The sequence below is a fragment of the Pteronotus mesoamericanus genome, unplaced genomic scaffold (assembly GCF_021234165.1).
Source record: "Pteronotus mesoamericanus isolate MK-2021 breed Mesoamerican mustached bat unplaced genomic scaffold, CSHL_Meso_final contig_1242, whole genome shotgun sequence".
Classification (NCBI taxonomy): Eukaryota; Metazoa; Chordata; class Mammalia; order Chiroptera; family Mormoopidae; genus Pteronotus; species Pteronotus mesoamericanus.
In genome coordinates this window covers 1490722-1504930 of record NW_026555053.1, presented here as the reverse complement: position 1 = coordinate 1504930, position 14209 = coordinate 1490722, and the positions used below count along the sequence as shown (strand labels likewise).

The window sequence follows — 14209 nt, the reverse complement described above, 5'->3', positions numbered from 1 at the left end:
ACTAGCGCAGCTTCTTACACCATACATGAGAATAAACTCAAAATGGATCAAGACTTAAGTGTAAGCCCCCTAACCACAGAACTCCCGGGAGAGCACACGGGCAGTAAACTCTTTGACGTCACTCTGAGGATTAGTCTTTGAACGTCTCTCCTTGGGCCAGGCGCCAGCACCCTTGGGAAGCTATGTCGGCGCTGAAGCTGTGTGACGGCAGCGCGAGGAAAACAACAGACTGCGGGTGGGCAGGGCCAGGGCAGGGACAGACCGACCCAGACGCATCGCTGGTTCATAAAAGAGGTGACACTGTGTCAGGGGGGCAAGGACAGGCTTTTCACAAGACAGCGTGGGGCCCGCTGGCTCTCCACACGGGGAAAACGCTTTTATCGTTCACCTCACCATGTAGACAAAAATTGGCTTCCTGTGAATTAAGGTCCAAATGTGAAAGATGAAAAACAAAGCTCCCAGAAGCAGCGTGGGAAGTGCCCTGACACCGCGTGGAAGGCAGCAATTTCTTTAAAAGGACCCCCCCGCCAACACCGACACGCGACCAGCTTGGTCGTGGGAACGGGCCTTGCCTCACCGCAGCCTCCGCCCAGCCGCCCGCTCCCTCCCCGCGGCCCTCTGCCCCCCCCCCCCCCCCGCCCCCTGCCGCGCCCCAGCCCTGGCTCCCCGCTGGCGCTCCAGGGAAGCACGGCCTACGGCTCCGTCCTCAGGACGGACCTGAGCTCGACCCGGGCGCCCCCCTTATTCTGGGGTTGCGCAGACTTCACAGCAGTGTGGCCGCACCCGCTCACCTCTGGGGATGACCTCCAGGGAAGAGCATAAATCCTATTACTAGTGACAAAGGTGTTTCTTTACACCCAGAAGACAGCTCCCAGCAGGCGCTGTGCCAGTGACTGAGGAAAAGGAGGAGGAGGAGGAGGAGACGCAGAGAGGAAAGCGCGAGCTCAGGTAACCCTCCTCCCCGGCGGCCGCGACACCTTATGTTCTAAAATACTCCTTCCATTTAAACAAGGCAGTGGGTCTGGGGTCCATGCGTTCCCTCCTCGCGAAGATCCGACAGAACGCTTCTTCCTTTGTTCCGCGAGGGGTCTGGGAGGCCCCCCTGAAGGAGGTGCCCATGGCCCTGCGCCACAGCCTGAGCGAGGCGTGTCCCGGGGCGCACGTCCCTGGCCGGCTTACTTGGTCTCCAGAGGAGCGGCTGCTGTCCCAGGGCTGCCTTCCAGATGCTGTGTGGGGATCGGTGTAGCCACGGCACCGCTGGAGGCTGAGGAGCCTGACCAGGCCAACCGAGTCACGCCTGGGCGCCGGCACAGACAGGCAGGCGCCGGGGCGGAGCAGGGGACACGGGGACCGGCCGGCACCCTGGACCTCTCTGCCCTGGCACTTTCAATAAGGGGCCTGCTCAGACCGCTGAAGCCCTCACCTGCTTAGAACCATTAACAGGCCAGAGGTGGTCCCCGTGCCCCTTACGAAGGGGAAATAAGCACCGCAGGCCCTGAGTGGGTCCCTCCTGCGCCGCCCTGGAACTGAACGAGCGTCGCCCCTGCCCCACCCTCAGGGAAAGAGCTCCTCGAGCCGCTTGACCTGCAGGCTCCTCCCCTGCCTTGGAGCCCCTGTCACACCCCTGCGCCCCTTGCACCCCTGATGCGGCCCAGCACCCCGCCCTCGGCGGCGGGACCCCCTCCCCAAACAGCGCACGCCCCCCATCCACGCTCCCACGCCCCTCCCACCCCTGCGCCTGAGCCCTGGAAGGGCAGCGACCTCTCAGGAGCCTGTGAGCCTTGCAAAACCTACAGCTCCTGCCCTCGGTCTGCCTCCTTGGCTACTGGACTCCGCAGGCACCTAGTTACTCCCGTCAGCCACTGTTCCCATCTTAAAACAGAAGTAGTACCATTCACGAAGCAACCGCTGGGTGCGCGGGGCTGTTCGGGGCACATTTGCTCAGGCAGGCGACCACAACTGTGCCCTGGCGAAGGCCGGGGAGGGAGCGCTCGCGTCACCCGCGCCGGCTCGCTTCCGGGGGCGCAGAGCACGGGGAAGCGAGTTGTGCAGAGGGGACCTGGGACCGAGGCCCGCCCCCAGCCCCACCCCCGCAACACGCAACACTCGTGCGGCTGCGGCCGCCAACCCCTAGGGTTTGGGGAGGAGGAGACTGGAGCTGTGAACGTGTATTTTAAGGCAAAGTACGGCGCACGTGAAAGCAAACAGATGACAGGGGTCCACCTGGCCTCGGCCCCTTGCCCGTCTGCCCCATGCCTGGTCGCCTGGCCCGCCCCGGGCACCCGGCCCCTGACGTAGCTCCGGACTCTGTGCCCACCGCGCGGTGGCCCGGGCTGGGAGCGGCTGGGACGCCCCCCCCCCCACCTGCCTGCTCCTGCCACCCTGGGCCAGTGGCGGCACCCGACCGCCTCCTCGTTGCTCACTCCCCTCTGCGGGCAGGAGGCTCCGGCCCCTCCCCCCAGTGCTCCGGCCAAGACAGGCGGGCAAACCTGCCGCCTCTCCCTCTGTGCCACGCCGGTCCTTCCACCCACTGACCCCGTGGACTTTGTCCTGAAAATAAACCCGACCCCGGCCGTGTCCGGTGCCTCACGCTGCAGGCCCCCCGGGTCCCCACCCGGCTGGACATGAGGCCTCCTGCTCGCCCGGGCCCTCTGCCGGGTGTGCCACGCCGTAGTGGCCGGCCTGCGGGTGACAGCTGCCCAGGGGGCCGATGCCGGCGCCTGCACCTGGCACCTTCCGGCAGGAGCCCAGGCTCAGCCGACTTTGGGCTGACAAACAGCCTCCCCGAGTCTCCCGGGCAAGACCCACTGAGCCGGACTCCCTGCCGCGCCCACGGCGGGCGTTCTGGGGGCCCTGACCCCACCCTTCCTCGCTTTGGTCCCGAGTTAGAACCGGTGCGGTCCCCTAGGGAAGGGAAGGGCTCGAGGACTCCGCCTGCAGCCCCAGCCACCAGCGCTGCCCACCCCTCGCACCCCCCACCCGCCAGCCCGCAGTCCCTGCGGCCTACCTTGAGGAAGAACGTCTTCCTGCAGGGCTTGCTGCGCTCGCTGCCGGCCACCTGCGGAGCCCCGGCCCCGGGGGGCGTGTCCGCCAGCGGCGGGGGCGTGTGGAACAGCCCCTCCTTGCCCTGGCCCAGCGACATCTCAAAGGGGTCCGGGTGCCGCTCGTCGGGGCTGGAGCCGTCGTCACTGGTCTTCGCGTGGCAGAGGATCAGGGACCGGGAGATGGACCGGAATTTTGTGGACTTTCTGCTCCGAGCAGAACGGCTGTGCAGCTCCATCCTCAGGGAGGACGTGAAGCTGGCCTTCTTCCTCTCCTGATCTCGGGCCCGTGGCGGACGGGCGGCGACAGGACTGGGCTTAGCCGCCCCTTCGCGAGTCCCTGGAGGAGAGAGGCAACAGGAAGGAGCGGTGTGGCCGCCACTGCCAACGGAGCTCGCGAGAGCCCTGGGGAGACCGTCCCTCAGCGTCCCTGGCCCTTGCACGTAGCCGTCGGCCAAAGGAGGCTCAGTGACCACAGGCGGTTACCACCCTCGCCCCTCCCAGGCTATGGAGGCCGGAGCTTTCCCAGAGGGAAACCGAGGCACAGAGAGACGTGCACGCCCAGAGCCACAAGGAGCCGGAAGAGGGGCGCGTCGTCCGCCACGGGAGGGGTTTACAGACCAGACAGGCCAGTGCTTGTAACACGTTTAAACTCCAACGCCATTTTTCAGACAAAAGTCTACGGGGGATCCAGTCTACAGGGCAGGTCAGAGGGCGAAAGGGAGACTAAGGCCCCCCTGCCCGCCTACTTGTTCTGCCCTTGGTGACCCCCGCAGCATCTCCAGAGACCCCCAGGACTCGCAGGCCCATGTGAAGTCCCCCGCCCTCTGCGCCCTCGGTTCCCAGGTGAGGAACCTCGACCAGCAAGGCCGGGAGCCTCGTGCACGCGGGGCTGCAGGCTGGTCCAGCGCGGCGCCGGCGGGCACCGAGCAGCCCTGCTGCCCACACAGCAGGTGGCGGGGCACGCGGCCCGCCGGTCCTGGTGCTTGTGTGCCTGCAGCACCGACTAAGGGAAAGCAGGGTCTCCCAGCCCCCGTCAAACAGAAACCCTCCCGCAGAGCTGCCCCCTCAAAGAGATTTTCTTCTTCCTAGAAGCCTGTGTTTCAGTACCCGAGTTACCCAAATTTATTATGTTCTGTGTTAGCCTTTTATGTTTATCTGGGGTTTATTCACCCACGACCTGCAGCCACAAATAGCGATGAATGAACGAATATTAGCGCGCCTGCTCTCCGCCAGGCAGCGTTCCTGGTGCTTCGTTCGGCAAGTTAAGTCACCGCTGGTCCACTTCATCGAGGACCCTCTGGCCAACATCCCGACTTCCGGTCCTGGGTGTCCTTCCACCTTGGAGGAGAGTAACCCCGCCACAGGAGCCCACGCCTGCCTGACCACAGGGCTCCGGGCCCCGCAGGGACGCCCACACCTGAGACACAGCTACCGCGGGGGCCTCCAGCCCTGACCCTGTACGGAAACGGTTCAGCCAACATCCTCAGCAATGGCTGTCTCAAAACTCCGCTTCCTTAACCGCGAGATGCCCCTCCTCCTTCGTAGAAACATACAACTTGTCAGGCAGCGGTGCCCCCAACATGCCAGCCCTGGATCCAGCCACCACCCACCCCCACACACGTGCGCAGCCCGTTCATAACGAAAGGCTCGCCCGCCTGTCGCCCCCCCACACCGACCTGTTCCCTGCAGCCTTGGAAGGCACAGCGACAGTAACAGCAGCTGCGACGGTCGCTCGCTGGGTGCGTATGAGGAACCAAGCGCTGTTGTAGCGGTTCACCCATTCGGTCCCCGTACGATCTATTGCAGGTTCCAGCGATAGCCTCGTTTCACCAAAAACACACGGAGGCGCAGAGAGGCGGAGTACTGTTCTCGAGGTCACACAGCCGGACGCAGCAGAGCGGGACTCAGCCATGCAGTGCCGCTCAGCAGCCGGCACCGCAGCCAGGGCGTGACCCTGCTGCTGAGGTCTCTCCCACCTTGACCTTCGCCCTCTCCCTCTGTGCTGGGTCTTTATTATCAGCATGAAAACATACTCGAGCCACTTCTGTGTTTTAAAAACTGTGGACTCCACAGCTGCCTTTTCTTACCTGCCTCTTCTACCCCCTTCCCACCTTTTTACTCTTCCATTATGGTAAGAATGCTTCCTCACGTGACGTCTACCGCCTTCACGGATGTGAAGAGTGCAACAAAGTGTTCTCTGCGGGCAAATGGTGGACGTGGAGCAGCAGCCAGCCCTTTCTGTCCTCCCGAACGAGGGGGCTGCGCGCTCCTCACGCCCTCTCCTTTTCGAGCCAAGGCCCGCAGGTCTGTTCCATCCCTAAAACCACCAAAACTCTGCCTCTGACGGGCACCAGAGCTGGGAGCCCGCGCCCGCGGCGGGGCGGCGGGGAGGGGGGGGCCTACAACCCGCCGCACTCTGAGGGGGTGTGTTAACCCGCCGAGCAGCTCTACTGCCGCAGGGACGCCGCGAGGTCAAGGCAGAGCCATTTTTCCTTCTCACTGACGCCCTTTACTTCCCAGCCCCACCTTTCACAGCACCTCCCATGTGCTCTCCGCCCCTCAGTACAGGGGTCCCCGGCACCACTGGATGAGCGTTTGCAAACCTCAGCCCTGGGTGCCCCGCCCACCAGGCCTGTCCGGAGCCTGCGGGGCACTTGTGCGTGCGCGTACCTGCGTGTGCACAACGGGTAGGCCCGGAGAGCCGAGAAACAGAGAGCCCTTTCCCACCGCCAGAGGAGCGCGCACGGCCCCCCGCGGCGTCCTGGGGAACAGGGTCCCTCGGTCGGCCACCCGCCTTCCTGCTTCTGGCCCTTTCGCTCGCCCCACTCAGCGAGGAGCACGTGTGGAGCCACCGCCCACGCCGCCCACTCCGGTGGGGGCAGCGCTGGCCCATGCCTGCGGGAGCAGAGGTACCGCGTGTCCACGCGGATGAAAGGCCCTCAGCTCCCAGAGGACTCTCAGAGGGGCGCGGCCGCGTGGCGAAGGGTTGGTGAAATGTGTTTTACATTTCTGAATTCTCTGACAGGGTCCAATATCAAAGGCGATTTTTTGAAGGGCGGCCACCCCAGCCCAGGGGGTAACTCTGGCTTGAACTTAAGAGTGACTCAGAGATAGGAAACGAAGGGAGGAAATTCATAATTCCTTCAATCAAATTTTATATTCTTCTTCACAGAGGTTCTAAAGATCTCTAATTACATATTTCTCAGCACTTGTGTTTCTGCTTTGAATAGAACCACTTTAACATAAGCTTTCTAGCTGGTTATTGCTTTCGTCTGTTATGACTCTTGCATATACATTCACGACTGGCAGCCTATGGCTCCACGCTTATTAATTCTCGCAACCATTCAACAGCTTCTCGTGGGCTTCCAGCCACGTGATCGCAGCGTGCTAATAAACTTGCTTTACTCTTAAAACACTTATACTGCTTACTACATTTTATTGTCTAATTTTACTGATACAAGTCTCCAGAACATTAGTAAATAATGGCTCTCATAAAGGTGTTCCTGGTCTTTCCCTAGACATTAATGGACATTCCGCTAGTGTTTTCTGGCAATGAGGACATTGACTGCTATACTCTGAGATAAAAGTATTTTTTATGGCATTAAAGAAATGCTCCGCTAACGGTAATTTGGGAAGAATTTTCACCAAGCACGGATGTTGTTTGTTAAGTGCCTTTCAGCTCCTTGGCACCGTCACGGATCGGCCTGTTTTGATTTCTCCATGTGAAGTTATGCGTGGGTTTCTTAAGACTGAACGACCTACATCTTGTTGTTGCGAGTCTCGTGAGATCTCAGTGTGCAATTCTTTTAAGAGTGGCGTTTTCCGGAGGACCTCCGTGCCCACACCTGCAGGTACCCCTAGCCTGTCATCTCCCTTCGTGCTGTCTAAGGTCTCGCGGGCGCCGTAAAAGGAGCCGGGAGGCCACGCGCCTCCCCCGACTCCCCGACACAGCGTGACAGGGTAGAGACATCTAATCCTCAAGAGCTGGAAGTAATTTTTCCATAAAGTCTTTCGGCCCTGGCGTCACTTTTGAGATGGTGATCTGAAACTTTCCATTGCTTCCTCGATTTTTAAAAATATTTCCCTTTGTCAATTCTGATCAACTTACTGTGTCGTGAAACTACCCTTTCACCCAGATTTTCCTGCGTGTGCGTCCCAGACTGTCTCTTAGAGGCTCAGAGTGTCCAACTTTTTCTATGACGCCCTGTGCACACGGCCCCCCCTTCCTCGCTCTGCGGTGCTTGGGCTGCAGGCTGGACGGCTGCTCCGTCGGTCCTTTCGAAGGTCTTGTCCCCAAGGTCAGTGAAAACCTCTGCCCTCTTGGCTTGCCTTGTGATGTGCTTATTCCTGCTTGAGCCTGATTCCTGCCTTTCCCACCCTGTTTTTCTTACATTTGCTTCTACCTTCTAGAATTTAACATAGTAGTTACCTTCTCTGGCTTTGAATCCCCCCAGACTTGGGTTCAAATCCCAGCCCGATCGTTTACTAAGCGTCTGACCTTCAAAATCTCTTTGACCTTCTGTGACTCAGTTTTTTTTTAAGCCCAGATAATGGAGGTGACTGTAGTTGCCACCTCACAGCGACTCTGTGTGGATAAACAAATACTGGAGATAAGTTCTTCTGCACAGATTGTTGGCTGGTGGCTAGCACCACTTTGTCATCGTCATCAAAGCCAGAAATGCCCCTCTGAACACCCTTTGTGCCACAACCCACGAGTTTTGAAACATGATGCTCTGATTGGTATTTTAGAAATGGTCTATAAGGGCAGTTTTAATTTCCCGTCTGAACTCAGCTCTCTAAGACGGCGTGTTGCCATTGTGCATTTCTTGTGGTTGAATTTCCAAGGTTTACCCTCGTTGCCCTAACGTTTTTATTAGAAAATAAAGTGTAAATCCAGTGTAATTGCATCCTGGCCCAGGATGCGTCCCGGGCCCTTGTTAAGTAAGCGCTGGACTTCACGGAGGCTCACTCTGTAAGGCGGCACGTTCTCCTGTGTGCGTTTTCCACGTCCTGTGCACGTCTGAAAGGGATGACTCCTCTCTGGAGTTTCAAGTACGTGTGCACTCAAATATGATACTAATAAACACACACAGAAGTACATACTGGGTCTTTTAAGTCACAGAATTAAAAACCTCACGTTCCTTGTTTACGCTGATCTAATGATCCTGCAAAGGCAGAGAGCGGGGTGCGCGGAAGCCGGCCGCCGCGTTTGTCCTACCGTTCCGGAATGTCGTCTCCCACGATCCGGTGCCTGCACTGGGCGCAGGACGCGACCTGAGTTCCCTCTCCCCGTCGTGCATTCCTCTCTCTATCCCTCTGTAAAAAGTGCCTCTTGATCTACTTAATAGTTGCCTCGATTTTTATTTTGTTGGTCAGGATTAACATTGCCACCCGCCTTCTTTTAAGGTGCATTTTCACAATATCGGCCCCTCGCTTTAATTTTAACTTCTTGTGATTTAGTTTTAAATGTGCCTCTTGAAAGTGGGATGGAATCGGATTGGGAGGGAGACGTTGTTTCTCTAGGGCTTTTTTATTCCCCTTTTTAGGCTGAATCTGGGAGAGGTTTTTCTTGACATCTATACACCTTACATCTTTCCTCTTGTACATATTCGCTGTGTAGCCTCATATCCCATCGCTTCGCCGAGACAGCTTCCCTCCGCCACGTTTTGTTCTGCACTCTCTGCATGGCTCCTTAGTGTTGTTTTCTTGCTTTCCTCCTTAAAGAAGCACCGCTCGTACATATGCATCCTGTTTTTATGTTACTGGCTGCTCTGTCAAAACGTTTGAAAGCAATATTTGAGCCCACATTTCTCTCCTTCATCCATTCACTCCAAGGACGACCCCTCCCTGGACGCCTCTCCCCTACGCGAGGCGAGGGGCTGGGATGCCCTCCGGTCCTGCCCGGCCCCAGCCCCTCGTCCTCTGGCTGCGAAGGAATGACCGTGGGGAGCATTCCGTATCCTCTCTCTCAGTTATTACTTTGATCATTTGTGTTATTTCAAAACCCTGCTAAGAATGACTGAGAGTCAACTTGCAGGTCATCAGCCCCTGTGCCCGGGGGTCAGCCCGGCCGCCGCAGGCGCGCCTGCCCCCCTCCCCAGGGCCGCGCTCAGTTCCTTCCTGGGACCCTTCCCGCTGCGCAGCCACCGCCTCGGCCCCCCAGCGCCACGCTGTCTCTGCCGCTGGGCCCGCTGCTCTCCCTACCCTCTGCTGCTAACGCTTCACCCTCTTCAGACCCCCTTCGGAGATAACATTTCTGTAAAACCAGGCCACGGCCCTGCCCAGGCCCCAGCTGCCTCAGGGGCCCTGCGTGCTCCACACCGGGCCCCGCCCCGGCACGGCCGGGCCTGCCTCACTGCCCCCCCTTCCTGGCCCCTGAGCCCCAGGAAGGAGGACAGGCCCCTGTCTGCTGCGTTCAGAACTGAGCCACAGGCCTGGCGCAGGGAGCGACCACCATCAGCCCCTCAGCAGATGCACCGAGTGACCAAGGACGCCCGCATGGGCAGCGTGAGGGTGGTTCCCTGCCCACTGACGCTACGGAGTAGAAGGAGGCCTCTTACTCGGCGCCCGCCTCCGCCTGGCCGGCCCCTCTTGGAACGAATGTCCGGGCTGTCCAGCTCACAGGCGTCACACCTGGGTGACCACAAAGAGGCGTGGGACGCCCCGCAGGCGTGGAGGAGGAGGAGGAGGAGGAAATGCTTTGTGCTATGTGAGCAGAGATGAAACAAGTGTATGTAAGAGGATGGTTCTGGTTTGCATTTTGGGAAGAAATTCTACACCATCTCTTTCAAGATTATTTCTGTCTTTCTCTTTACACACACACACACGCACACACACACACACACACACACACTTTTATCACCTGCTTTTGCACCTGTGAGGGTGCAGCCTGAGCTGGGAGGGCTTCGCTCGGGGAGAGGAGGAGGAGCGGGTAGCGCCCTGCTCCGCACGAAGCCAGGAACCTGCTGGGTGACCGAGCGCTGCCGAGAGCAGGCCTGTTCATCGGCCAGAAGGACACCGAGCCTGGGACGGAACCAACGGGGGAAACAGTCACGGGGCCTCCTCTGAAGCACGCGGGGTGCCTGGCCGGCAGAGAGCCAGGCTCCCGTGGTCGGCATCCGGGGCGTCCGGGGCGCCCGGGGCGCCCCGCGCAGCGCCCACCCGAGCAGCAGCCAAGGCCGCGGGAGGCCTCTGCTGAGCGCTGCCTCTCCCCCACGCCACCCTCCTCCCGTCCCCTCCTCCCACATCCCCGGACCCAGGATGAGGTCGAGGCGCAAATGCCAGACACCCCAGGGCTGCCGAGCACGGACGGACAGACGGACGGGTGCCCCCGCCCCCCCCACGCCCACAGCGCGCCCCTGCGGGCGACGCGCAGGCGACCCCTGCCCTGGGGACCCTGGCTCCTGCTGCCGCCTGGCCCCAGCCAGCGTCCCAACGGGGGGCGGAGTTCCAGCCTCCATGACCCCCCCCCACACACACACACAGCTCAGAGAGGCCCGCCTCCGTCTCAGCTGGCGGCCAGGGGGCCTTCGCTCACCTGGCTCGCCTGTGTCCCTGTTCAGAGCCCCCGGGGCGGCCCCTCCCGGCCTTCTCTCGCCCCTGCCCAGGGGGGATCACAGCGCCAGTTACTCCAAGATGGCCCGGAGCCCGGCCTGGGGCCAAGCCGGCAGAGAAAGGGCCCTGGGTGCGCCCTGCTCCTGTCGCGGGGCCGGTGCCGGGCTGGGTCCCGGGCTCGGGCGGCCGACGCGCTGCGAGTCAGGCCCTGCCTTCACCACCTGCTCCAGAGAGGGGACTCAGGGCCGGCGTGCGCGACCTGGCGCGGGTTCGCAGGGACTCCCGACCGCAGCCATCTGACGTCTCTGCAGGAGCAGGCCCGCGCCAGAGGAGGGGCCGCTGGGGCGGGGAGCGCCACCTCGGAACGCAGGCCACCATCTGCTGGGCTGGCAGAGGACGGCCGGCTGCCTTCCCTGGGCAGCGCGGCGGCCACTGGGGAAGGGGACACGCGTCACTCTGTGCTCACAACGCGCCTGGCTCACTGTGGGCGCCTTACACAAACGTCAGCTCCCGCGACCCTGCCGTCGACCCCGGAAATGTCACCAGATCCGTTTTACAGGTGACAAAGTCACCGCACAGACATGCACCGAGCAGGTCCCTGCTGTCCTCAAGGCCCGGTGACCCTGGGTCCCAGCCCAACACCGGTGCAGCCGTTCCCCAGCGAGCACGCCATCAGCCAGGAGCCTGACCCAGAGCCACGCGATGCAAAGACCAGGCACTTCCCCGGGCTTCACGTGGCCCGCCCGTGCCGGCTGTGCCTAAACACCACACTGGCCCCGGGAGCTGGTGCAGCTCCGTGGTTCTCCTGGTCGGGTCTCCGGGCCAGCAGACTCGGCACCACTTGCGCATCCTCCTGAACGAGAAGCTCGGAGGATGGGCCCGCAAGGCCTTCCCGGCCCCTGCAGGAGGCGCTGTGGTAGGCTCAAGTTTGAGAACCAGGGACAGGACTTCCACGGAGCACGTGGGCAACCACACAGCCCGAAGGGACAAGGCGCCCTCTGTTTGTCCTGTCCGGTGCATCACCATGTGACCAGGGCGCTGTCCCCCGCAGGTCCTCTTGGAGAGCCTGGCCCATGGGTGATCTTTAAACCATCTGCCCCTGCCCATCGTCCCACGCGGCACTCCCGAGCACAGCCTGCGGGAGCCGTTTGTGTGGCTTCTCTCCTAGGGAATGGAATGCCTTCCCACGCTCACCCCCCGAGTGCCTCAGGGGGTATCGGGGGCTTTAATGAGAGAGTAGGTGTCACCGTACAAGCCCTTGGAATTCCACACGAGGCTGCAGTGACCCAGCAAATGGAAATGAAAAGAAAAATGCTGTGGTGGCAATACTGGTGTCAGACAAAACAGACTTTAAAACAAAGGCCATCACAAGAGACACAGAAGGACATTCCATAATGGTAAAGGGATCTACCCAACAAGAGGATGTGACTCTTGTAAACAAGTATGCACCCAACACAGGAGCACCGAAGTGTGTGAGGCAAATCTCCACGGACGTAAAAGGAGAAACGGACAGAAAAAGCAGGGGGTTTTAACACCCTGTTGACTCACTGGATAGATCGTCCAGACAGAAAATCAGCAAGGAAACAGTGGCCTTCAATGACTCATCAGACCAGATGGAGTTAATTGATCACTTCTAGAGCATTTCACCCAAAAGCAGAATATACATTCTTTTCAAGTTCCCATGGAACGTTTTCCAGGAAAGACCACATATGAGGACTCAAAAACGAGTCTCCATATACTTAAGATTGAAGTCATATCAAGCATCTTCTCTGACCCCAATGGTATGAAACTAGAAATCAGTTACAAGAAGAAAACTGAAAACCACACGAACATGGGGGTGGAGGGGGTGGCGGTAAATAATATGTTATAAAACGATGGCTGGGTTGACAGCGAGATCAAGGAGGAAATCAAAATATATCGTGAGGCCTTGAAAAGTGGAAACACAACCAGCCCAAATCTATGGGGTCCCAGAGCAAAAGCAGCTCCAGGGGAGAGAGTCACAGCAAATAAGGGAAACTGCGAATAAACGATCTAACCGTACACCTAAAGGAACTAGGAAAAAAACAACCAACAAAGCCCACAGTGTGTAGAAGGAAGCCTATAATAAACAGAAGTTACAACTGACACCATAGAAATGCATACGAAGGATTACGAGAAAATACTATGAGCAATTATATGCCAACAGGTTGCACAATCTGGAAGAAATGGATTGATACCAAGAAACATACAGTATTCCAAGGCTGAATCAAGAAGAAACAGAAAGTCTGAAGAGACCAAGAACTAGTAAGACAATCAAATCAGTAATCCAAAAACTCCCAACAAACAAAAGTCCTGGACCAGATGCCTTCACAGGTAACTTTCCCAAACATTCAAAGAACTAACATCTGTCTTTCACAAACTATTCCCAAAAATTCAAGAGGAGGGAAGGCTTCCAAACTCACTTTATGAGGCTGGTACTAACTCTGATTCCAAAACTAGATAGAGAGAGAGAAAGAGAAGAAAGAAAGAAAGAAAGAAAATTATAAGCCAGTCTCCCTGGTGAACCTAGATGCAAAAATTCTCAACAAAATATTAGCAAAACAAATTCAGCAATACATTAAAAACATCATACACCATGATCAAGTGAGAATTACTCCTGGGATGCAAGGTCGGTATAACAGCCGCATATCCATTATCATCCAACACCACGTGCAGAAAATGGAGGGGAAAAAAAATCGCACGATCATATAAATACGGGGGTGGGGCAAAAACAGGTTTACACCTGTTTGTATGGAAAATACAATAATTAATAAATAATACAAGAACAAACTCTGTTTTATGTACTCACAACTGTAAACCTACAGTTGCCAACCTCTATATATACAAAAAAGGCATTTGACAACATTCAAAATCCATTTATGATAAAAACTCGCAGCAAACTGGGAATAGAGGGAACTGACCTCAACATAGGAAAGGCCATATATGACAAACCCCCAGCTGACACCATACTCATGAAATTTCCTTAAGATCAGGAATGCCCAGACAACCTACTGAATGGAGAAGATATTCACCAACGATACGTATAAGAGGTTAATATGCAGAATATATAAAGAACTCATACAACTTAACACACACACACACACACACACACACAAATCTGGTTTCAAAAACAATGGGCAAAGGACCTGAATAGTCATTTCTCCAAAGAGGACAAACAGACGTTCAGCAGACAGGAAAAAATGCGCAACATCACTAATCAGCAGAGAAATGCAAATTAAAACCACAACCGGACACCACCTCCCCCCTGTCCGAAGGGCCACCGTCACTGCGTCGGCAAACAGGTGGCGGCGAGGATACGGAGGAAACGGAGCCTTCGCGAACGGTCGGTGGGACTGTGAACGGGCGGGCGCGGCCGCTTACGGAAACAGTATGGAGGCTCCTCGGAAAATGAAAAATGGAACCGCCTTATGACCCAGCGATCCCACCGCTGGGTGTTTATCCGAAAGAAACCTGAAACCCTCATTCGAGAAGATATACGCACCCCTGTGCGCACCGCAGTGTTACGACGACAGCCGAGCGTCCGTCGATAGGCGAGGGGAGAGAGACGACACGGCGCATCTATGCAACGGAGC

The 14209-nt window shown here is 58.0% G+C and overlaps 1 protein-coding gene across 1 annotated transcript in view; it reads right to left on the bottom strand.

Annotated features, from left to right (window-relative positions):
• IL16 (interleukin 16) overlaps nt 1-14209 on the bottom strand; it is a 63688-nt gene that overhangs the window by 41806 nt on the left and 7673 nt on the right. The window contains exon 2 of the mRNA XM_054589045.1: nt 3008-3381. Within this exon, the coding sequence (XP_054445020.1) occupies nt 3008-3381 (374 nt within the window). The remainder of the gene's footprint in view (nt 1-3007; nt 3382-14209) is intronic.